This window comes from Motacilla alba, chromosome Z, assembly GCF_015832195.1.
Source record: "Motacilla alba alba isolate MOTALB_02 chromosome Z, Motacilla_alba_V1.0_pri, whole genome shotgun sequence".
In the NCBI taxonomy this organism is placed as follows: domain Eukaryota; kingdom Metazoa; phylum Chordata; class Aves; order Passeriformes; family Motacillidae; genus Motacilla; species Motacilla alba.
In genome coordinates, this window is record NC_052046.1 from 57,187,454 (window position 1) to 57,211,248 (window position 23,795).

The window sequence follows — 23,795 nt, forward strand, 5'->3', positions numbered from 1 at the left end:
ATAATCAATCTCATCCCCTTTTATTTATTTATGCTTGTTACAAGGTACAAGAATGAGAGGAGTAGCCTGTATTTAGGGGCTGATAGGGTATTATTGACTATGCGTGTGTAAAATATTCAGATGCCAAACACCAGTAGTAATTTTGCTGCTGATGACATGAGATTAGTGCAGCTTTATCTTACATATTCTGCACATATTTAAGTATATGTGCCACATCTTGAAAGTCAGTGTGTTTGAATAAAAGGTGTCTCTCTGCACAGGGGCTGGGAGCACAAAACAGCTGCTGGTGTTATAGTTTGATGTCAGTGAAAGTATGTCACAAGTAGTCAGATGAGTCCCCATCTTGCACAAGATTTTCATAGAGCTGGTAGCATGTTACCTGTATGTCATCCTCCCACTCCCACCTTTAACAAGAGGTATAGGCCAAGTGTTCAAAATGCTATTTCTCCAGCCAATAGCTGTTGAAGACATCTAACAGGTCGCAACAGACGTAACAGAACTTGATGATAGGAGAGGTTTTCTACATACGAAAAGTGTGCCAGGTATGCAGGTCTCCAAGGCTGAAGCATTTTTGTTTTGAGCGTTGGCGGCTTTCTGAATTACACAATGAAAAAAAAGAAATTAATACAAGAATGCGAGAGAATGTTATATTTAGATGTATTTTTATTCAGTCATAGAAATGCAGGTACTGATAGTTGTGCTCGGTTTTTTGTCGGATTTTTTCATTGAACTCACTAGGGAAAGCAATGCATTAACAGAAGACAATGTCTTTGAAATATGGTGTTTCTTCTGGGCCACACATGCCAGATTCCATTTGCCAAATATGGGTACTCTGAAGTCCAGTGAAGGAGAGAGTTGTTGCCACGGAGCATACCTGTGAGCTTGATAAATATTATGACATATAAAATAGCTAAATAGCTGAAAAGATTTCTTCTTTTTTTCAGATAACAATGAAACAGAACAGGGATCCCCATCACTGCCGTGCAGTGCCAGTGTGGTAAATATTGGAGATGATGTGAAACAACAGGAAACAGGTTCTCAAGGTTTAATATTTTATTCTGTGAAAATGCCCTTCTGTGTGCTTACACAAAGATCAGGTGTTTTGTGTGTCTTTCCATCTTCTGCATGCTCTGTAGCTAGGTAGAACTAGAAAGTCAAAGTAGTCATACATTTAATTATTCACTCTTAATCGTAAGTCTTGTATGAACAAGACTTGTATGTGTCTCAAAAAAATTATATGCTGAAGATACCGCATAAAGCAGTCTGCTTTGGCTACTTGCTCAATTTGCTCTCCTAGTCTAGTTTTGCATATCTACTCTTCTTAGTCTAGTCTAGGAAAAAAAAAAGTTTCCTTCCCATTCCCTGTTATTATTCCAGCTGTGTGCAGCTGCCCAGCTACAGTTCCAGGACTTCTACATCTTCTGATGAATTTCCTTTTCCCAAATTCTTGAGCTTACAGTTCATTTAGTATTCTCTGTTAATGTCTGACATTCAGTCAGTTCTGGTTTCTCCAGATATTCTCCAAATTTCTCTGATATTCTCCAAATTTTCCCATACTCTTTGTCAAAATTTCTATTTTCTGCTGTGTGTGTTTTTCCTGCTTGATATATTCTAGAGCACTGTTCAGCATTTTCAGAATTCCTGTGTGATGATACACTTTTCATATTTAGATATAACTTGATGTGTCAACTTGATGTGTAACATTTTTGTGCTTCCAGAGTAAAAGGAGGAACTGAAAATTTCTACAATATGTATATTTTCATAACTCATGCTTTCTGATTTTCTTGGATAACTGAAGGAATTTCTTTTTAACCTCTTCCCTTCAGTTACTCCTGTGTCTTGGCTTTGGGAAAATTATTGTCCTCTTTGAATGCCATGCAACATCTGACTTTATACTTAGTAATGTCTCTGGGTGATGACTAGACTTAAAACACTGTCTGAGGCTCTTAGTAATTTTAAATTCTTACTAAAATCAGTGGGATTTGAGAACTTTGTAATGAAGATTCTTGTCCTTGCCTGTGATGAGTATTCAGATGTGAAGAGCTTATTTTGATATTTGCTGTAGACACAGCCCAGACCATAGACCTTGAGTTTATAGGATCCTGTTAAACTTGCTGTGTTTGCTGGCTGTTGTATCTAAATACTGCTTTTTATTGGTTTCTGCCATGGAGCCTAGACAATGTGAATGAGGGGGAAATGAGCAGGAAGAAAGCATTTCTCTATTTTTCAAACCTGCAAATAAACTTTCAGTCAAATTAAGATTTGCCACACTTTGCTACCTAGCCTGTCACTATATCACTGTACTTCTCCCGCTTCCTTACTTTCCAAGTTCATTACTGTTCTTTAGCTATTAAAATAATTAAAAAAAAAACCAAAGAACTTGGACTTCTTGCATTCTGTTACTGACCTTTAGGGCTTAGAGTTTCAGAAAAGTCTTTCACAGTTGTGCTCATGGTTTTAAAAATAAATTAAAAAAATCTCCAGATTATGGTTTTTGGACATTCTCTGTAAAATACAGGGTCTGTCCAAAAGGATCAGTGTGTATTTTTAAGTATTTTAGCAATCTTCCTGAATCAATCTGATCAGCCCACATGTAGTCTGATTTAACATAGGGCCTGAACGCAACCTTTTCATTTCCTGTGTGCCTATTATCTTGAAAAATTGCAAAAAAATGACTCAGCTCTGAGGCTAGTATGTATCTTTTTTCCCAGCCACCAAACTATTGTACTCAACTTCATGTCTTTCAAACTTCACAGTTAGTTTTTCATGATTGGAATCTTTATACTGCTTTGCGAGTTTTTGCTGTGGTAACAACAAGCTTGGTAAGACTAAACATGCCAAGTTTTTAGTCATATTTAGGAGAGTTCTGGCATCATGGGAATGATTGTGTCGTTGTGCATGTTCCATATATTTTATCAGTTTTAGGGGTTGACTAGGTTTTTTAATTTTTTGTTGCAATAATCTTAAATATAAATTTTAGATTTCCAGCTAACTAGTACAGAAGAAACGGCTGCAAAGATAAAATGGCAAAGGATTATGGGTTCAAATTACGAAATAGTGGTAGGTAAATTTTGTTTACTCCTGTTAAATATGCATCTCTTTCCTCTGTGCATCTATTATGTTGACAACATAAGGATAGAAATATGTTTGTACTGCATTTGTTCCTTTGTGTATGAAAATTACACATATGCTGCTTAGTATCTTGAGATTATTTTAATTATAGACTTTGAATGTAGGTATGTATTTTTCTGTATTTTATCAAAACCATATTTTATCAGAACTTGTTAAATTAATATGCCCATGATTATTGTTTCACTGATTTTCTAACTTCAGGAGAATAAATGTGTTTAGAGAAAAAAGTATTTAATATGAATGTCAAAGCTCACTACATTAGCTAGAACTTGAAGCTTCATTCTCCATACCGAATAAATGTTTTCATGTAATGATGTAAATAATGCATAGAACATATACTGTAGATATAGAAGAAAAGTAGTATCTCAGTTTAGGAGATCGCATGTCACAGATGTAGTGTCTGCAGAAATATGTATTATTAGATACATTATTGTCATAAGCAGTTCCCACTTGTGTATTGCAAAGTGGTGTGTGATCAACAAGTGAGTTTTTACCTGACTCCCCATTTTACATGACAATACTTCTGGTTTCTCACTTCTGGAATTTTGACCTAATTTCACGTGAATTGAAGTGGAAAGTCACAGATCTCACTGGAAATATGACAAATGTAACCATTTCTTCATCTCATTTTAGGTGGCTGTGGTTAGCAAATTTAGTGAAAGCAGTGGGTTAGGGATAAGCCTTGAAGCTACAGTGGGTCATCATTTCATCCGATCTATCTTACCTGAAGGGCCAGTTGGACGAAGTGGCAAGCTGTTCAGTGGAGATGAACTGCTGGAAGTAAGATAATGTACTGCTTTATCTTAGTCTGCACTCAGTAAGTTTTTTGAGCAGTAAGTTTCTTCTCATAGGCTATGACCATGGGAGTGATGTATGCCTAACAGCATGCCAGTTAGTGGTTGAGTAGTTACTTCTTATGTACTTACATATATTTATGTGAGTACATGTGCTTACATACTTTTCTTAGCTGGTAGCTGATTTTTCAATAGTCCAAGGTCTCTTGCATGGTCTAAGCTCAGCTGGCCAGTAAGCACTATGCAGCCACTTGCTTACCTACTCCACTCACCCCTAGTCTGCTTGGATGCGGAGGAGAATCAAAAGTACAACCTTGTAACTTGAGATAATGGCAGTTTAATAACTGAAACAAAGTATAGTAATAACAGTCATAGTAAAAGGGAGAAAAACCTTCAAGTGATGCATAATGCAAGTGTTCACCACCTGCTGACTAATGCCAGTCTCTGTTCCTGAGATCTGGTCAGTGCACTTTCCAGTGTACTCCCCTGTTATATACTGAGGACATGATGCTCTAGGGTGTGGAATATCCCTTTGGCCAGTTTGGGTCACTTATCCCAGCTATGTTCCTTCATAGCTTTTTTTTTCCTTTTTTGTACCTCCTCACTGGCAGAGCTTGAGACATCAAAAAGTCCTTGATTCAATTTAGCAGCAGCCAAAACGTTGGTGTGTTGTCTAATCCAAAACTGGATCCGAAACACAGCACTGCACAAGTAGTGAGAATAAATTAACTCTATCCCATCTGAAACTAAGACAGTCACCGAAAAAGAGTATGTAGCAAACGCATTAAGATTTAATAGGATTATCTCAACTCAGTGAAGGGACTAAACATCTAATTACTTTTCTAAATTATTCTTTTAGAATTGAGATGTGAATTTGGTTTACATTAATGCAAGAAACATGAAGGTACAGTGTATATGATGTTTGTAGGGTGGTGTCATGCATTTTAAAAGACCACACATATATTTAGTTCAATACATACCTTGGTGCTGAACACCAAATTGAATAGAAATTAAGATTTGGAAGTGTCTATTAGCATGGGGATTTTTGTTGCTTTTATTTTACTTTTTTTTTTAGTGAGGTGATTAGTGAGTTGGGGTTTGCTTGGGGTTTTTTTACTCATTTTTGTTATTGTGCTTAGAAATACAGTGCGGTTCTAACCAGTGTGTATTCTTTATTTATTGAGGTGAATGAGATCTCTCTGCTTGGAGAAAACCACAAGGATGTGGTCAGTATCTTGAAAGAGCTGCCTATTAAGGTGACAATGGTGTGCTGTCGTCCAGTAGCTCCACCTGTTACTCATCCAGAAATATTAGAGAGTCTAAGCCTATCTGAGCTTCAGCTCAAAGAAAAGGTATTTTGTCTTTAAACAATCATGAAAAATGGTGGTTTCCTTGAGAAAAAAATATTAACTTCTTCTACATGATTAGAAATATATTTTCATATTTTTGGAATTGGGCCAGACAAATAGGAAACAGCAAATAATATTTATTGGTTATTTTTGGGCCCCCAGAAGATATAAATCCTGGCTAGTCATAAGCAAAAATATTCTAGCATGTGGGGCTGTCTCTCTAAGTACTGTACTTCTTGTTCTGTAGGTGAGATATAGGAGTATAGCAAGGTGAACTATGGGTTCTTTAGAATCTGAATGTATTTAATCTAGTTTTGAACTTCGCTACCTGGGTTTGCGTTGCACATAACTGTGTTTGCATTCCTTGACTGACGCTTCTGTCACTTGTAGTGCACAGCTCTGGGCAGCCTGGTGAACTAAACATGTAGGAATGGCCTAGGGTGTAGTATACAAAGCAATACCATTTGTATGAAAAGAGAAACAGTTAACTGAGTTCTGAGCAAGGCACCAAATTCAGTTCACAGTTTCTAAACTTCTCTATGAAACCAAGTGAAGAACAGTCTGTGTATGTACATATTTGGGGTTTTTTACTTTCATTACATATTCTGGCTATTGTCAGTATGATTACATTTAATGAAGGCATATTTTAGACATACCATTTAATAACATATATTTCCCATATATTTGAATGCATATACTGATAAAGTTTTTTGAAGATTTTTCGTTTGACAGAAATTCCATTTTGTAAATATTTTTCTAGTGAGAGTTTCATGTACTTGCAGCTTGGCTATGAAGGATATTTGAATTTTGTGATAGGTTTATCAGTGTTCGTTAAATCTCCTGATGCTTGCTCTTCTGTGTTAACCTATCACTTAGGTTTTATTTTGTTTTTGTAAGCAGGGTTTTGTCTCTAAGGATTGTCAAGTGTTTACAATTTATTGGTGAACATTTACTGTTTTTCTCAGGGTCACATAGAACTTGGATTCATTGGCTCCTCAGATACAGAGGGAGCAACTTTGGAAACAGCTGATGAGGGTCAGAGTATGGAAGAGGGGCAAAGCTCATCTCTGGCAATGTGGGAAACAGAAGTACAGCACATTGAGCTGGAGAAGGGGAGTATGGGGCTTGGATTTAGCATATTGGACTATCAGGTAATTTCTGGACTTCTTTGGGTGGAGAACAAAATACTTCATATTGTTTGGATCTTGCAGTATGTTCTATGCATTTTTAAGGGTAAACATTAATTGAAACCAAGCAATAGAATTGAACTAATCACACCTGGTAGGCATTCCAGTAATTCTATTACATACTCATCTCATTGTGTTAACACTACAGTTTCTAATGATGATGGTAATACTGGTTCAGAAAAACAGATAATCCATTATGTGCTGGGGTTTTCAGAAAGCTGTCTTTTAGTGACCCAAGGACAATGACTTATGTAGCCAGCATATTTAGGCATTTGGCCATGTATTTTGCACCTGCAGTGAGGTGTTTAGGGCAAGATCCAATAAAGGACTTAAATGCTTAAAGCAGGATTTACTAAAATCCAGAACTGTAATTCTGAAATCCCTTGCTTAGCTGCTGTCTGTCAGGGACGTGCTTAAACATCCCCACTCATTTTGTATTTGACTTCAGAATTCCTGGATATCTAAAATATGTTTCTTAGTGTGTTCCAATCAACAGTTCAGTGCCTGTCTCTTGCCTTCACTTGGTGAGGATACCAGAACAAATATTCCTCCTGTTCCCAGTTTTCCAGTGGATAATTTTTAATTGATTGTCAAGTAATTTCTCCCTGAGGTCAATTAGGCTTTTGCTGAGCTGTTTTGTGGTGCTGTGGGGTCAGGTCTCTTTCCAGGTTTCTGCTTGATCTTGTCCATAGAAATGCATTTACATCTGGAGATAACTTCCAGGTGGAAATCATGGCCCCAGGGCACTCCTTACAATTAAGCTATGGCTTATATTTTGCGTTCACACACTGATAAGTTGAAGAACAGTGTGGTGTAGTAATATGAAGGATAAAGGTATGGTCAGGTGTCTTTTATGAACAAGCACTGACCACTCTTTAAATTGTTGCTCATGATGCTCTGCAGTGAGACATCACGGATGAGCCTGAGTGTTTAAGTCCACGTCAGCACTCAGTAGAAGATATTTTCACTTCAGCCTCTTCTGAGCATTAACACAAATGATGGGTGCATATGTGGTTAGTGACTGAATTTTGTTTATGGATAATAAATAATAAAATAATACTAAAGACTAAATACTTATTTATATAATACTATAATACTAAAGACTTGGGGGAAGTCTTATATTATAGCCTTAAGTTGGCTATTGTATTTTTCAAATATGAGTTAGTCTTCCAGCTTTAGTCAGCTTTCTGATAGTTAGCTTTTTTTGATGCTGTGATATTTGGGTAGTGTCATATGTTCTCTCCTTTGATATACAGTAAAAAAATTTCACTTCATCACCGAAGTTTTGCTTTCTTATAAGACTGTGAACAGTGAATTTACAGGGAGATTTACATTTTGATTCTTCTGTTTCCATCAAATTCTCAATTCATTTTCAATGAACAGTGAACTAAACTTGAGGAGAATCATGTTCGTACTAATACATTCCTTATGGTTTATGCAATGGCAAGCCTGTAGAAAGGTCTACATAATTCCTAACCCTAAGGAAGACTGTCATATAGACCAGAGAGGCTTGTTTCTTTTTTTTTTTCCCAAAAAATGTGTCATGCAGTGCTATCTAAAGTGACAGTGTAAGTATATACTGTTAAAATAGTGAGGAAGATGTCAATGCTCAGCAGCACTGCTAATTATATTTTGACTTGGGAAGTGTTTTATTGCTCTGTGGCATTCTTTTTACTGTCATCAAGTGTTAAGGGTCTTTTTGATGTCCTTCGTTCTTTTCTTCACCCCTTCCATCCCTCTCTCCCTCCCTCCATCAACACTTCTCTCTCACATCACCTATCAGGGGTCTTCCTATTCCTATGGCTTTTTCATGTTGCTTTGATGGTGTCTGTCCTTTCAGATGTACATCTTGACATGAAAGCTTGTTACAGCTGCATGCTGGTTTGTAGATGTTTGCTTTTCTCTTTTGCTTTCAGTAAAGCTGTTACATGGTTACATTTTTTTTCTGTTTTTTTTCTGTTCATGCTCTCAAGTGAACTGCATGTTGGAAGTATTAACATTATATTCCTTGTGAATGTAGTTCTTTAAGAATCTCACAAATATTTTTCATGTGTGATAATTGTTATAGCAGAACTATATAGTCCTGTTATTAGTATTTGATGCTAGCTTTTTTGTAAAAATCAGTATATTGGAGGATGGTCACTCAAAAGCAGTTTTCTTTCTTAAAAGTAAAAATCACTTTGTTTTGTCTTGTTGATTAGTCCTGTATTGGTATGTTATTCTCTCATGTAAGTATATAATTAGGCATGCACAGGAGTTTGCCTCTTGAAAACTGCTTACTCAGTTGAGCAAGATCATGAAGACAGTTATTGTAAATAAGTAATTTGTGCACTAGAGTGCTTGTGTTACAGTGGCCCCAGTCTACATTGCCCTCTTGTATCCTCAAACCTCTGAGTGTGATGGAGGTTGGAGTTTGCAACACTGTTGTTATAGTAGGAAGTCTTTGGAATTTCTGGTGTATGTGGACAACACTGTGCATATATAGTAGTATTTTAAATTGGAGGTGCATCATGGAACATCACCTAGAAAGTAGTAATAATTTTCACATTTAAGAATTAAAAGTAAGTTGGGGACTAAATGTACGGACAGTATAGACAGGGTGGTTTGCTCCTACTGAAGGTTCATCTAGAGGAGAGCAACACTTCTTAATAACACAATTCTAGTTAAAGAAAGCTTATGAATAACAATTCTCATCTCAAGTTATTAAAGAGTAAAAAAATTAAATATTTTTCTTCCATTTATTTAATTAGGATCCTGTTGATCCAGCAAACACTGTAATTGTGATTCGCTCATTAGTTCCTGGGGGTGTGGCTGAGAAAGATGGCAGACTTCTTCCTGGAGATCGGCTTATGTTTGTCAACGATATCAACTTGGAAAATGGCAGCCTGGAGGAAGCAGTGCAAGCACTGAAAGGAGCCCCAACAGGAACAGTTAAAATAGGAGTTGCCAAACCATTGCCTGTAAGGATTTGGGAATTCAGTGTCTTATTTTTCATATAATTGAAGCTGATCCTTACTTCTCCATGCATTTTGTGCATTTTGGAGTACAGCTGGGTGGCCCAACTATTGCCTTACATGTAGGAGTGGCCTGGGTAGTATATTGCTGGTGTAGTAGATTGCAGATCCTAGCACACCTGTCTTGCAGATGAGAAAACAGCAAAGCACCTTGTAAACAGCAGAGTCTTTCAGGGCTGAAAGTTGCTATAATACACTTACGTGGTTCTCTGAATGTGTGAGATGGTTACATAAAGTTGGTTTTGATTCATGTGGAATTTACCGATTCCTTTGCTTTGCAAGGTATATATATATATATATATATTGTTACAGCTGTTATTCTGCTTGGGGAGGTTGTTTGATTTATTCTGGATGGTGTGTGGGAGAAACAAGAAAACTTTCAAGAGGTTCAATAACACATTTTTACTTGCAAGCTTAAGAACACTAAGGTAGAATAATACTTGGCAAATTTTAAAATGTAGGCATTTTGGTTAGAAATGCAACCATATAAAAGCAAAAATATAACACTTCAGAAAATGTATATGGGAAAAGAAAGAAAAAGAAAGGATAGAAAGGGTAGAAAGGTATGTAGTTACCACCCATGGATCCAGTGACAAGACTTGCTTGTTGCAATTTCAGTGCCCCTTTAAAGTGCTGGTCTCAGTCTTGATCCACTGGGGATGGGGGAAAACCCATGAAACACAAAGCTCAATGAGTTAATACATGCTCAGACTAGATGAGAATGCCCAAGTACCTCCTGTGTGGTGGAGAGTTTTAGACTGTCTCATGTAACACCATGGATCACGGGGCATTTCTCTGTGATGGTTTATGACACCTAAGATGTTACAGCTTCGTCTCAGGTTAGCATAGTTGAGCCAGTTATAGTCCATGAGAAGGTGTGAATACCTTCAGGCTTCATGTGAGTGTCCTGGTAGGTCTCTGGAGGGGAGTTTTCTCACCTGAACCACTTGTGTAAGGACATGGACGTGATAAAAAGCACTATGGCGCCTTGCAGGATTTGCTTTTTACCAGCCTCTTCCCTTATCTGGCTCAATACCCATCTTGTAGCCTTGGGTGGTGGGTGTGCAACCCCTCTGCAGCTCCGTGGTTACTTTGTGCTGGGTGAGCACAGCATCTGCTGCTCCAGCAAATATTTGATGCATTGACCATTAACATTCCAGTCCGTCACAAGTATCTATGCAATCTTTGTGTTTAAACAAAGCACATTTTGTTTATGTTATATTATGTAGTCTTCAGTTTGTGTACATCTAACTGGTTATTTCAGGTTTGGTTTTATAAGGTGGTCTGGAACAACTTGAAAAAGGAGGTTAAAGGTTACTTATGGTCACTGAGGTAGTGTAGCAGTAAGAATGCTAGTGAGCGAGCATCCCTGATGGGTTAAGTTCAAATCAGGAGAATGGCATTAGTTTGTACATACAAGGAAGATACCTTTCTCTGTATTAGTAAGCCAAACACAGTTTAAGGGGTTCATTTTTGCTTTTCATGAATTGATAATCTTGTAACCTTTGTGGATGTAGATTCCAAATTTTCATTCTTAGTAGATCTTTGTGGATGGAGTGGGAGGGAATGTCTGTTGTTTAAATTCCCAGAAACCTTTGCTTTTCATAGCAAGAGAGCACATTTTAACTTGCTCTGCTAAGTTGTTTTTTTAAATTGGAGACTCCATATTAATTGCAATCAAAATTTCATACTCTGGAAGATGCCACTCTAAAAGAGAAAATGCATAGGGGTTTTGTTCCCCTAAAGTTGTAAACATATGGCATTTGCACTTCAATATTTCATGTATTATGTTTGCTAAGTAATTAAATATTTCAAATAATCCCTGCTTCTTTTGCAGTACTGGACAAATGCACCTACTATCAAATTATGTTGGGAAAAGCTATTGGTTTATAGTCAGAATTACATTTGGTCCTCTAGAGGCGGACATACAATTGTAAAACACAGAAAGTAGATGAAGTCTTCCTGCCTGCGAGCAAGATCGCACTGTGGCTATCAAGATTATAAAGATCTCTGCTGTTAGGCTCTTTCTCTGTTGGCAGCTGTGATGGCAGTTTTAGTATATCTTTATTAAGGCCAGAAACTGAAAATGAACCTAGATGAAGTTGTGGGCTCTGTAGTATACCTGGACAGACCTTTTTCATTATCTGGGTTTTTAGAATGAGGTGTGAAGCTGAATCAATTCAGGTAAATTTGAAAAAAAAATCTCTTTACCCACTAAATACTGTGACTGTGATTGAAATGATCTCTTTGCTGCATTTGGAATCCATCTGCCTTTCTAAACAGCCCCCTGCCCCTCTCGCAGAATGCACTCTGCACCTGCTGTGTCCAGGCCACTCATCCGACTCAGAGCTTCGTTCTTTCTGCAGCTTTCACCTGAGGAAGGCTATGTCTCTGCTAAGGAAGATTGCTTTTTCTACACTGCCCAGTCACTTGAGGAGGAGGGGCCAGCTGATGCAGCCCTCTTCCATGCTGAGCTGGCTCTGGTTAGTGGCCCAACTTACCACAGATTTCTTCAGTCTTTGCATTTTGTAGTGAAAGGAGTTGCCTTGTCACTGTCCACGCATACTTTTTAGTGTTCACTGTCCCCACATTACTCATCCACTGTAGGTGGGATGGATTCTGACTTTGTAGAAACTGGTGTCTAGAGAGTTTGGGTTTTTTGCATGAGCTGTGAGTCTGACCTATGGTATGTTCATTGCTGAGGAAAAAAAGGTATTTTGCTGATGTTTTCAAAAGTGCATGGCTATCGACTTATCCTTGCATGCACTGAGCAGCCCTTTGGAAATCTCACCTTTTTAGAGAAATATTCATGTGCTTATTTTTCTATGTATCGTTATACATCGCTTTTTTACTGTGGAAGGTTTTTGATACTCCCTTTTTGCATGTAATCCAGCCTTAAAAGGAATACTCTGTCTTCAAAAGCTGCAAATACTTCCTCCTAATAATATTCTTCAGCCTTCAGCATCAATCAGTGATTATGAGATTTACAAGGTCAAAAGGTCTTCACTTGTACAAACAATGCAGCTTACCTGAGCATTCAGTGCCTTACATAGCCCAGAAGTTACCAATAAGAACTCAGATTAAAAAGACACAGGAACTAGGGCACTACAAAACAGAAAAAAATCCACCAACCTCTCCTCCCAGAAAAAAAAAAAAAAAACCAACAAAAAACCAAAAAAAACAAAGCAACAACCCAGAATACACATGTGTATGTATGTATTCTAAGTGTATATTCTCATGGTTGGTTGTTCTGTTCTGGGTCTGATGTTGAAATTATTAGGCCCTCATTTTCTGGGGACTTGAGCAGGGAAGCAGCTTCTAAACATGAGAACTTAGTTCATTAGAGAAAAAGTCAAAATTGAACAAAAACCTGAAACAGATCCTGTCAAGGTGAAAATCACTGCATTACTGCTTCCAGCAGGTTTGCTGTTTTTTCACATTTGTAGATGACAAGCTGACTTTAAGCTTGTCTTTAAACAAGACTGCATGTTTTTAATTCTTCAGTTTGTTGCCTTTAGCAGTTAGGTAACAGTATTTTTCTTGCTCCATTCATTTAAAAGAAGCACAAGTTTTATATTCTAAATAACCTTTAATTGAAGATGTGTTGAAATGATCAGATTAAAACTATCTAAAAAATTTGGCTTCCATCTGTGCTTCCAATCAAAAAAATCTTGGGAAAAAAGCAATGAAAATACATGATATAATAAAATTGTCAGTCAAGTTTGTCAGTTGTCTAATTAAATGTGCAAAATGGGAAACTAAATGTGCAGTCACCCAGCTGAAGATATGTTTTGAGAGTGCACATATGAGATACTGTTTTTCATAGACAGATTGGTCCTCAGATTTTAGAGATATGTCCTGAATTTTCACAATACTTTTTTAGGGCATAGCTTTGATAAAACGAATATGCATTTTCAAGAAGATGAGCTGAGAATAAGTTACAGCAAAGAAGCAGTTTGGATTAGCAGTTAAGTCTGTATGCTTGAAATAATAATAAAAAAAAATCCTTTTTGAAGAGGAATCAATGTGTTGAATTACTGCAGATTGTTGCTACTGCTATAATGGATTCATAATGTGATTAACCACAGAGGCTGGAAAACAGGTTAGATCCCATCTCTGTAGATGGGTGCACTCATCTGCTTCATACATGTTTATGATACAAGCATGGCTTTTAATCCAGTGATCATTTTGTTAGCCTACAATATGTTCTTGAGCTCTGCCAGGGAGATGAAATAATAATAAAAGTGTAGTGTACGAAGCACCATAAATTAGGGATTTTAAGGCTTAATTTTTTTCTTGTATTTAAAAGAATGAGAGTCTTTGAAAAAATATGTTTAATTTTAAAAAAAGGCAAAAGTACTACCCATGTCAATGTCTGAAACTTTAAAATTTTATTTCTCATGTAAGCATAATAGAAATATATGAATCCTTATAGTAATTTTATTGTCAACAGCAAAATAATGTAAAATCTGTTTAAAAGACCGCATAATGAATTTTTCTTATAAATGCACTGTAAAGCACTGTAGTTTTCCAGATTGTTTTAAAGAGAGTTTAAAAATAACTGTTCCTAAGAAGTTGAGTCAAGAGAACATTCCTGACCTGTGGCACCAAGTGAAGCTCTATATTTTTTCCATGCTAATTTTTGTAAAAAAAATAAAAATAAAAAAGAAAAGAAGCCCTAAAGAAATCAAAATATAGACACCAAGAAGTACAGCAGAATTCTCCCAACACTGGGTCCTTCTGTTAATAGTCACGAGCATGCCTCAGCCCTGCAACTTACTCTGGTTCAGACTCTTGCATTACTTCAGATATTCTTTGCAACCTTTGAAGAAGTAGTAACACGGATTTACTGCAAGCAGAAAATTTTCCTACTGCACTGTGCAAATGTAATTCCAATCTAAAGCATGGAATGAAAAAGAAAAACAAAAGCATTAGTATGTAGTGGCTGGTGTGCATGTGTTTGGGGCTAATGTGGTGTGATGGCAAGAGCCTGGCTGATTGAATTGCTTTTGTTGTTAGGTGGACTCTGGCGAGGCAGATCTAGCGGATGAGTCCACCTTTGAATCACAGTATTCTCTAGAGAGAGACGTCTTCCAGGACTCAGTGACAGCTCTGCATGACAGTGCTTGTAGCGGTGAGGTGAACGACAGCTTCTCTCTTCCATTATCAACTCCCAAGGTAAAATTGAGGACGGTTTTATTGATGGCAAACTTTGATTTTAAGCGTGAGCAGGCTGTATTATCAGATAGAAATGTTTTGTGTCATCCTGTTTCAAAATGCTCTATTTGCTAGCAGGGTAAAATTTTGTTTAGAGTAGTGCTGATGACTTGCAGATGTCTTTGTTGTAAAGAGAGGCAGATAGAAGGCACAAAGCTTGGATTTTTGCTAGATAAAGCATAATTTAGCGAGAGTATGGTGAGCTATTTGTAGTATTAAAGGTGTGGTGAGCAGTCTACTAGAAAATATAATTGTCATTCAAAGCATAGTAAAGAGTGGTAACATGAAATTACTCTGTTGCTCTATATTTTAGTATGAAAAGCAAGAGTAAATTTTCATCCTTATTTTTACTTTTATGCTTCATAATTAGTATGTTTCTGTGGTTTTGAATGAAATTTTCATAATGATGCTGTAATGAAAAGTAAATAGGTGTATGTCAATACTGCTAATATTCTTTTATGTAAAGCAATAAGTGAAGATTTATTTAAGAGTATTAAGAAGATCAATAGCCTTTTTGGTTCTTAGTCACATACCCATAATGACCTGATTGTGTTATCTTTCTTTCCATGATTTTTCATGTTATTTTTAATCTTTAGATTTTAATATCACTAACCCAGAGCTTTCCAATTCTGTTCTCCTAGCAGTCTTCATTGAAAACCACTGGTTTTGCAGTTTGTGGTCTTGAATAGAGTAGCTGCTGCTTTTTCTGCCACACTTGAGCTGCAGTAACTCCCATTAACCTTTCTGGAATATGTTTAGCTCTTATGAGGTGCTGGTTAGAAAGCAAGATTCATCTTCTAATGGTTTCTTCTAATCCACAGAAGAGCCCATTTCTGCTGTGCCAGTGGAACAGCTCGCGTTGTTTAACTCTGTAATTGTTACTTAAATGGATTATGCATTTTACATACTTAGGAGCATTTTGTGAGATAGAGACTGGATTTACATTATATATCACATAGAGGCTCTAGAAAGTCTTGTTATTTTCACCATTGACCTAAAGATAGCTTTGGTTTACATACTCTATTAAAAAACCATGGTCCTACTTTTCAGTGTCCGTCTCTGTACACTAGTATGAAGTGAGTACTAAGTTCTCATCAAGCAGACTAATCATGATTCAAAAAACAAACATAGTGGGAAGATCTGTTCATTTATGAGGACTTCTAAAGCAGGGGAAATGCAGTAAAAATTAAAACAACACTGTTTGATGCTGTGAGGAATGCAAAGGTATTTCAGTTATTTCTGGCTGCAAAGCAGTTGGCAGGTTCTGAGTGTCACTTTGGTGTCGCGTTTAAAACAGGTGTTGAAAAACAAAATAATTGCAGATACTCTTATGAGGCCACATGTTACACAGTTACAAATTCCTGGAACTGTGTTTGTCTTAAAAAGTTGCATCATTGGCTTTTCTTTAAGTGAAGCAGAAATAAAAATGAGCATATGATGCAACTCCCAATATATGGCATACAAAATAAATATTGAGTATGATTTGATGCTTGTTTTCACTGATTTGGAAATGGATACGAAGCAAACTTAAGAGTAGATGTCCCGGCTGTATTTGAAACCTTTTAAAATAATTTAAATAGATTGTAGTATTGTGTTCTGTTCTCAAAAAGGTAGGAAATTATGTCATTGATTATATCATACAGATTAGTTGTATTTAGGCTCTAATCAATTATCTTCTCAGCTATTACTTAAACCACTTATTTACTGGTAAGCCTTTTTGGATTCTTGTCTGGGGACAGAACAAGCATGTATGCACTTCATGAAACTTGACAAAAATGAATTCTAGAGCTCTTGAGACAAAATGTTGCATAATATCCCCAAATCCTGGGAAGCACATCTCGCCAGCTTTTTGGAGAAGCAATAGAACAGTTAATAGGATCAGTGGATAACAAGACAGATAGAGGTAGTTGATTTTGAGCTCTCTTACTATGTTTCAGGAAAAAATCTCTAATATTAATACAGAGCCTCTAAGTCTAACTTCTGAGTCCTTGATATATCTTTTTAAAATCTAATGGCCTACCTGTTTTACAATAACTTACTTGAAAAGGTCAGCTGGAAAATATTTGAAGTTTGGGGTTTTTTTCCCAGAATTTTGTGATTGTTGAAATCCCCTGAAACATTTCAAAGCCATGGCCTCAGAATTTTGGAAGCCTAAACAAATGTGTAGGGCTTAGTCCTTGTACTGCAGCCATAATTTGTAGATTTGCAATAACTAGTAACTAGTAAGCTTCTGCAATTGCATTATTGTATTTCATTGCTGTCACGTTTCAAATCCTCCATATTCACCTTTTGCTGAGGATTGACTCAGTTTTTAGTTGTCACTCTTTCTGAGGAAGAGAAGTCTTAATATGTTTCTGCTCAGTTGAATGGAAGATAACGTTGCATTCTTACTGTCTAAGCTGCTTGAAATTCCTCTTTGCTTGCTAAGTGTGCTGAAAGTAAAGACGTTGGTCTTGCAAAGTTGTTTCACCTGAGAAAAACAACTGTATACTTGAATTTTAACAACTTAGTGGAGTTATTCAAATTAGAGTTAGTAACTTGTTTTACTGATTTCTGGAATTATAAAGCAGAAGAAATGGTTTAAGAAATCAAGTTCCCTTTATAGTAGAATGAATGCCTGTAAGAAACTGCAGATGATGTTGATCTTGCTGATATCACAGCAGTGTGTTTAAATTCTATGAGATTAGTTTTTGTTTAAGGTTTTAGCATGAAATGTGGTTTTGAATTATAGTATGAATGAATGGTGATTGTTCATTGTCTCCTGTGTTGAACAGTCTATTGGAGAGGAATGCCCAAATGCTGCAGCTGATTTCCATGTATCTGAGAAGAATCTGTACAACATGAATCTGAATCAGAGACTGAGAGATGAAAAGTCTGTAGTGGACAGTAGCCTGGAAACTGCAAGTGATATTGCTAAAATGGATCTTCTGACTCTGGAGGTTTCAGATATCAAACCAAATGAAAGTGAAAATACAGCAACATGGACCGGATCTCAGACAGCATCAGAAATTGTACTGAATACAATTGCTACTACCACACAGCTTGATCCCAAGGAAAAAGTAAAATTATTTGCCTTTTTTTTTTTTTACAATAATTAAAAAAAAACCATACAGACCTGTATTTAGACCAAAGAATTTCCTGCAGAAATTGTCACAAGCCAATAGCTGTGTATATTTCTTTGATTATTAATATCCTTTGACTATGTTAGCTCACATCAAAACTTTGGGATATAGACCTTTCCAAAAGAGGACATAATTTATTTTACTGTCATCAAGACAGTATTTTCTCAGAGGCTGGTGGTACAGGGGTATATACAAGTTTTCTCAGGCCTCTCATCATTAGACACTGCTGGGCACCACCTGGGCAGGACAGGGGAGTTTTCTTAGCCCTTATTAACCTTCACAGAGACATGAGTGCACGTCGGATGTGCACAGCTGGAATCAGGCCTAGGAAGCCAAGGGGAGTGGTGTGAATGTCTTGCATCATGATGTTCTTGTAAGCCTGTTCAGTTCAGCTCACAAACTGATCTGTGGTAGTGCAGTGTGCAAACATAATTTTCCTTTTTATGACAGTCACTGTGACATGTGTTTCGTATTTATTCCGTTCAGTGATTTATTAAGAAATGCTTAAAAGAGCTGCAATTTCTTACAATATTTGTTACTTTAGTACCGGTGAATTGTCAGACATCTGTGGTGAATGAATCTGAAGCCCTCGAATTCATTCTACTGATTTTGATATCCCTAAATTAAAGGCACGCTTTGTGATAGATGTGGTACATTGCCTGAATCAAAACAGAAATTATGATCTTCAATGAAAATATTGATCTTTGATGAACTGGCTTTTCTGTCTATATAAGGAATCTGACTTAATTATGTGCATGGCTTTTGTGTAAGGCAAAAGTAGTTGAGATCAGTATGACCAGTCGTTTTTATCTTGGTAAACTGAGCTGGTGTTATTTTCCCTTATGTTAGGATCAGTTGCTTTTAATGGAAAAGAGATGCCCAGTATCTTTGGAGGGAAATTCCTCACCCCAAAATTCAGACAAAAGCATGTATGAGAAGACTATCACTATTGCAAAAGGCAATTCAAGCCTAGGTAAGTTAGCGGAATTCTTTTGTAAACTCTTCAGGAATATTGCTGTTGGTTTCCTTTGTACGTTCCCTGTTTAATTAGTAAAAAATAAGTGTTTTCCATTTAGTGGGAACAGGACATTCATTCTTTGCTGCTCTTTCCCTGTTTCACAGTGATGGTACTGGATCCATTTGCTGTCATTGTGAACACAAAAGTGAAATTTGCTGTCTCACTGAGAACTTGTTCTTCTGTAAAAAGTTTAGTCTTTCCTAAATGTTAACAGAACAATTTTAATGCATTGTTTTTCAATGTACTAATGTAGTGGAAATCCAAGATGTAGCCAAGAAATGCTGTAGAGGAACACTGTGGTCAAAGAGCTGCAGATGAGACTTTCAAATATTTGTAAACACAAAATGATCTGGCTTCCTGAGGATGGTAAAATGGGACTAAACAAGCTGCTTGCTTCCTTGCCTCAAGTTTGAATCCAAAGTGCCTCAATATTTGTAAAAATCGTGTCACTGATAAATTAATAGGCAGTGTTTTTGGCTTAATAATATTATCATTGTATCGTGAAGTTCAAAGATTTTCAGTATCTGCAGTCTGTAGCTTCCTGCGCATACTGACTAGAAACATATTTTGGAGTGAACACACACAATAATGATGATAATGTTTTTCATTGTCCTGTCCTGCTCTCAGGTTTGGTCTTGGGCAGTGTGAGTGAGGGGGAGAAGAATAGAACCCTCTGAGAGCCCATACTGGGAAGGCTTTGTGTTGATGTATGCCTCCTGTTCGTGGCTTGTATGTTTATTTGGTTTGATTTAGGTTCCTGGTACTTCCAGTTTCTTCCAGCCAACTGTATAATCCTGCAGACTCTTTGAGATTGGCAGGGCAGGACTGCCAATTTGTGTGGGTGCTGGCTATTAGCAGTAACTCTGAAAATGCTTTAAAATGGCTGTCCTTTGATGCGGTGGTCTTCAGGGCAGCCAAGACATGGGTGAAGGGAAGAAGGAATTTTGACTCCATTTTTCAGAAGGCTGGTTTATTATATTGTGATATATATTATATTAAAAAAGGCCACACTAAAACTATACTGAAAAGAACAGAGAGAAAGATTCATCAGAAGGCGAGATAGGAATAGAAAGGAATGCATAACAAAGTACTGTGACTCCCAGAGAGTGTGAGAGCTGCTGCCTCCTTGATTGGTCAGCAAGTAGAAACATCCCACATCGACCAATCAAGAAAGCATTTGCTGCATTCCACAGCAGCAGATAACAATTTGTTTACATTTGTTCCTGAGGCCCTCTCAGCTTCTCAGGAGCAGAAAATTCTAGCAGATTTTCATAAAATATTATAACTACAGTCCATAGAATTGGATGTTTATAAACAGTCCCAAGTCAGGACTTCCTTGCTGTGCAGAGGTGGGTGTCAGTTTTTTACAATTGTGATGTTGTATTTCAGCATCTTGACGTGGAATAAACTGCTTTCTGATGGCTGGATGCTCAGTCTGCCACGTACCACCTTCATGAAACAGCCATCCTTCAGAATGGATCTGGTTTAAAATCGGGATCTGAAAAACAAAAAGATGTAAAAAAGGCTGATATGTGTATAAGGTTTATCTTCCATTGGTATGAGAGGCTTGGTTAACTACTACCTTTACTGGCCTTTTTGCCAGGCTGTATAAAGTGTAGGTCACAATGCATTTCAAAGCATCTAGATTTTGTAAAATAAGTCTTTTTTTGCAATAAACTCTTCATTCAGTGGAGTAGGTTTCCATTTATGGATGAATATTTTAAGTGCAGTGAACATCAAAGCAAATTTCATCTCAAGCTTGATACAGCATGAAAATAACAAACTTCAGCAGAGTCTATATTGACAGACATTTTATGCATAAAAAATAAGGCTGATCTTGATATGTACAAAACACAAATGAGAATTTTTCTTTCTTCTGTCTTTTGACTGTAGCATTTTTCTTCCAGTCTGTATGCACTCTGGCCTGGGAACCAGCCTTGGCACAGTGACCAGTTTACGCACTGCTTTTACCCCTCGTTTTTAAAAAAGCAGCTAAGTCAAGAACTATGAATGATGTTGAAAGCTGCAGCTACATTGATTAAAAAATTGAGGGTTAAGAACTGGCACTTCTTTTTTCCTTTCAAATGGTGTCACTTTTATGCCAGCCACTGTTGGAGCTCTAACATTTTGACTGTGATTTTTTAAAAGATGAGAAGCACCCGAATGCAGAAGGGCTGCAAAAAGTTTGGCAACTTTACGGTGGAATTTGCATTTTTAATCTGAAACTGTAGGTTTCCAAAGTGCGACATCAGTCTTTCAAATCTGTAATGATGATGTCAGCATAGAAAAAGGGAGTGTCTGTTGTATGTGTGATGTTTTCCTAAAGTGCTGTTACACTGCCCTCAGTAATTGTCTCAGTAACTCAGTAATAGTCTGTTACTATCTTAATCAAACAGCAAGGTTAGGTTCAGAATTTCAAACCATATTTTGAAAAAAATAAAAAGTTTTTTATTAAGCAGTATTAAGATAATGGAAGTCATCTGAGTGGACTTCAAGGGTTCCTGCCCTGCCTTTCCCACTGCCTTAGTGAAGAACTAAGTTTTTCATGAAACTGTTACTAGGGTCTGTTTCATGAACACCAGCTGCCCTGAAGATAACAGTGACAATTCATGTGTGTAAGAACAGTCACAATGACACATGAAGGCCATCATAAGTCAGTCCCTATAGGTTCCCCATGGGAGAGGAGAGGCCAGGAGGAAAGTTGTCTTCTTTCCCATTACTGAAAAGAAAGTGAAGTTAAAGTGTATAAATATTGAGAAGCAGTATCCTTCTGGGCCACAGGGAGGATACTGTTCTAAGTAAAATATTGGGCTGTATCCATCAGCAATATACAGACTTTCACAGAAGTCAGAATGCTCTTCTGGGTCTCAGCTATGGCTCAGCTAGGAGAGCAGGAAGGCAACCAACATCTCAGTGGGATCTGATTCATGCTTTCTGTTGAAAATATTTGTTTTCAGCCTATGAATTACCTGTTTAATCATTTCACCTTTCCAAAGAGAGTTGTCATAAACAAAAGTGAAATGTGTATAAACTCAATGAACCATTAGAAGAGTGGTGATTTTAAATGGTTTTTAAACAATTTCATTATCTTTCTTATTTTTTGCTTAAATATTCCACTGTCTTAATTTTTCTTGTATTGAACTGAGTATGTGAACTGATAACAAGGTAAAGTTACTGTGATTGTGATTTGTAATTGCTGTCTCAAAGGAGGAGAGTAAGAGTGACATTTATAGGCTTGGTGATACTGGCAGGTTGGCTGACTGACTTTTCCTTTCCCTGTGCCTGATTTCTTTATCTTGGCACCCAGAGCTGTGGCTCAAAGACATTAACTGTTCCATGTGTTTTTACTGTAGGGATGACAGTAAGTTCCAATAAAGATGGTTTGGGAATGATAGTTCGCAGTGTCATCCATGGAGGTTCCATAAGTCGCGATGGACGGATTGGTGTGGGGGACTGCATCCTGTCCATTAATGAAGAGTCAACCACTAACTTAACCAATGCACAAGCCCGGGCTATGCTGAGACGGCATTCACTCATTGGACCAGACATAAAGTAGGTAAAACTAGATGATGAATTATGGTAGGAAAAAGCTGATAATCAATTTTTTAAAATTTATGCAATTATTTAAAATAAAAATTTTGTTATTACACATCAATTAACTTTTAAGTTGCAGCATCAGATGGATAATTCACCTTCAGATTACATTTCCATGGATTTCAAAGATGGGATCACTTAAGTGAGAGGCTTCAGATATTCTTACAAATCACTGTCATGAGTCTCATCATTATTACTGTTCTGCCTAGTTTTATTGAAAGATTAGGATTAGGCAGAATTTTGCATTCATAGTATGACTCTTCTAAGGAAAGTTACCATTTTGTCAAGGTGTTTGTGGTTCTTGGAAGGTAGACTGTCCTGGCCATTGCACAAGTAATTTAATTTAGGTTTTTTCATGTGTTTTGGTTTTGGGTGCCAGACAGAAAGTATGAAATATGATGTTGGTGCACAAAATTAATGCTTAAAATATTTCAGTATGTCTAAACAAACAGTAGAAACACTGTTTTTTGTAGGCACTTCCAGTTTTTTATTAGTACATATGAAAGAGCTGTTGCTCTTGTGCATAACTGTCTGCTCTTGGTAGTAGTAGTTTCAAATTTCCAATAATTTATACAAGTTTTGAGAAGCCCACTTGAGGAGAAAGTTTGTTTTTCTCAAGTTCACAAAACTTACAAAATTTTAAAGTACAATTCTTAACTGCCTTAAAGTACAATTCTTTCTAGTTGCCGTGGTTGTGGAATTAACTTTGTCCGCAAGAACCGTCTTGAAATGAGGCTGTTCCTGAAGATGTGGCTGGCACTGTAGGCTCACCAATGCTGGGTTTACAGCTTCAAAACCTAGTGGCTGTTTTCTCTGTTTAGCTATGGTAGCTTTGATTGGGTCAGATATGGAAAGGGATTAATGGAGTTGTTGGTAATGGAAGCCTCTACTTATTGGTGAAGGTGTCCTTGAAAGAATCAGTCCAGTCCCAGTGTGGTTATGGGTGTAACTGAGGTTAGAACTGGATTCCGAATGCACAGCAGGGCATTCCATACTCACCCAGAAGTATTCTATCTTGGAAGAGACTTAGTGTTTTGGGAACCGGTGGGCAAAGTACCTTCACTATGGCTACTAGGTTTACTGGCCTGCCCCATAGCTGTCATGCATTTAAGATTATGATTTAATGTAAGCCTGTTTAAATAAAGGGATATGCTCATATAACGAATTACATTATTGTTAATGCTCTCAGGACTATAAGCAGGTCAGTGTTGATAAAGTCTGACATTGATTATTACTGCCAAACTATGACTCCCAACTGTCACAATTGAAGTCAGCTGTATGTGCACATGCATGTGTGAGTGTATCTGCTTAGAGACACAAATGCTGCAGCACTGTCTTCTATGAGGAGTCTTTTTAGTGCTATAGTTC

General features: G+C 37.1%; 1 protein-coding gene across 21 annotated transcripts in view; it reads left to right on the plus strand.

The window, feature by feature from the left end:
- Positions 1 to 23,795, plus strand: part of MPDZ (multiple PDZ domain crumbs cell polarity complex component) — a 95,429-nt gene that overhangs the window by 31,737 nt on the left and 39,897 nt on the right. For 17 of the 21 annotated variants that reach the window (XM_038123470.1, XM_038123488.1, XM_038123468.1 and 14 more), the window contains 11 exons: positions 945 to 1,043; positions 2,981 to 3,060; positions 3,766 to 3,912; positions 5,111 to 5,278; positions 6,241 to 6,426; positions 9,213 to 9,422; positions 11,843 to 11,959; positions 14,496 to 14,654; positions 17,468 to 17,752; positions 18,665 to 18,788; positions 22,187 to 22,385. In XM_038123470.1, coding sequence (XP_037979398.1) covers positions 945 to 1,043; positions 2,981 to 3,060; positions 3,766 to 3,912; positions 5,111 to 5,278; positions 6,241 to 6,426; positions 9,213 to 9,422; positions 11,843 to 11,959; positions 14,496 to 14,654; positions 17,468 to 17,752; positions 18,665 to 18,788; positions 22,187 to 22,385 — 1,774 coding nt within the window. The remainder of the gene's footprint in view (positions 1 to 944; positions 1,044 to 2,980; positions 3,061 to 3,765; positions 3,913 to 5,110; positions 5,279 to 6,240; positions 6,427 to 9,212; positions 9,423 to 11,842; positions 11,960 to 14,495; positions 14,655 to 17,467; positions 17,753 to 18,664; positions 18,789 to 22,186; positions 22,386 to 23,795) is intronic. The other 4 variants (XM_038123471.1, XM_038123489.1, XM_038123476.1 and 1 more) reach the window with 3 other exon arrangements.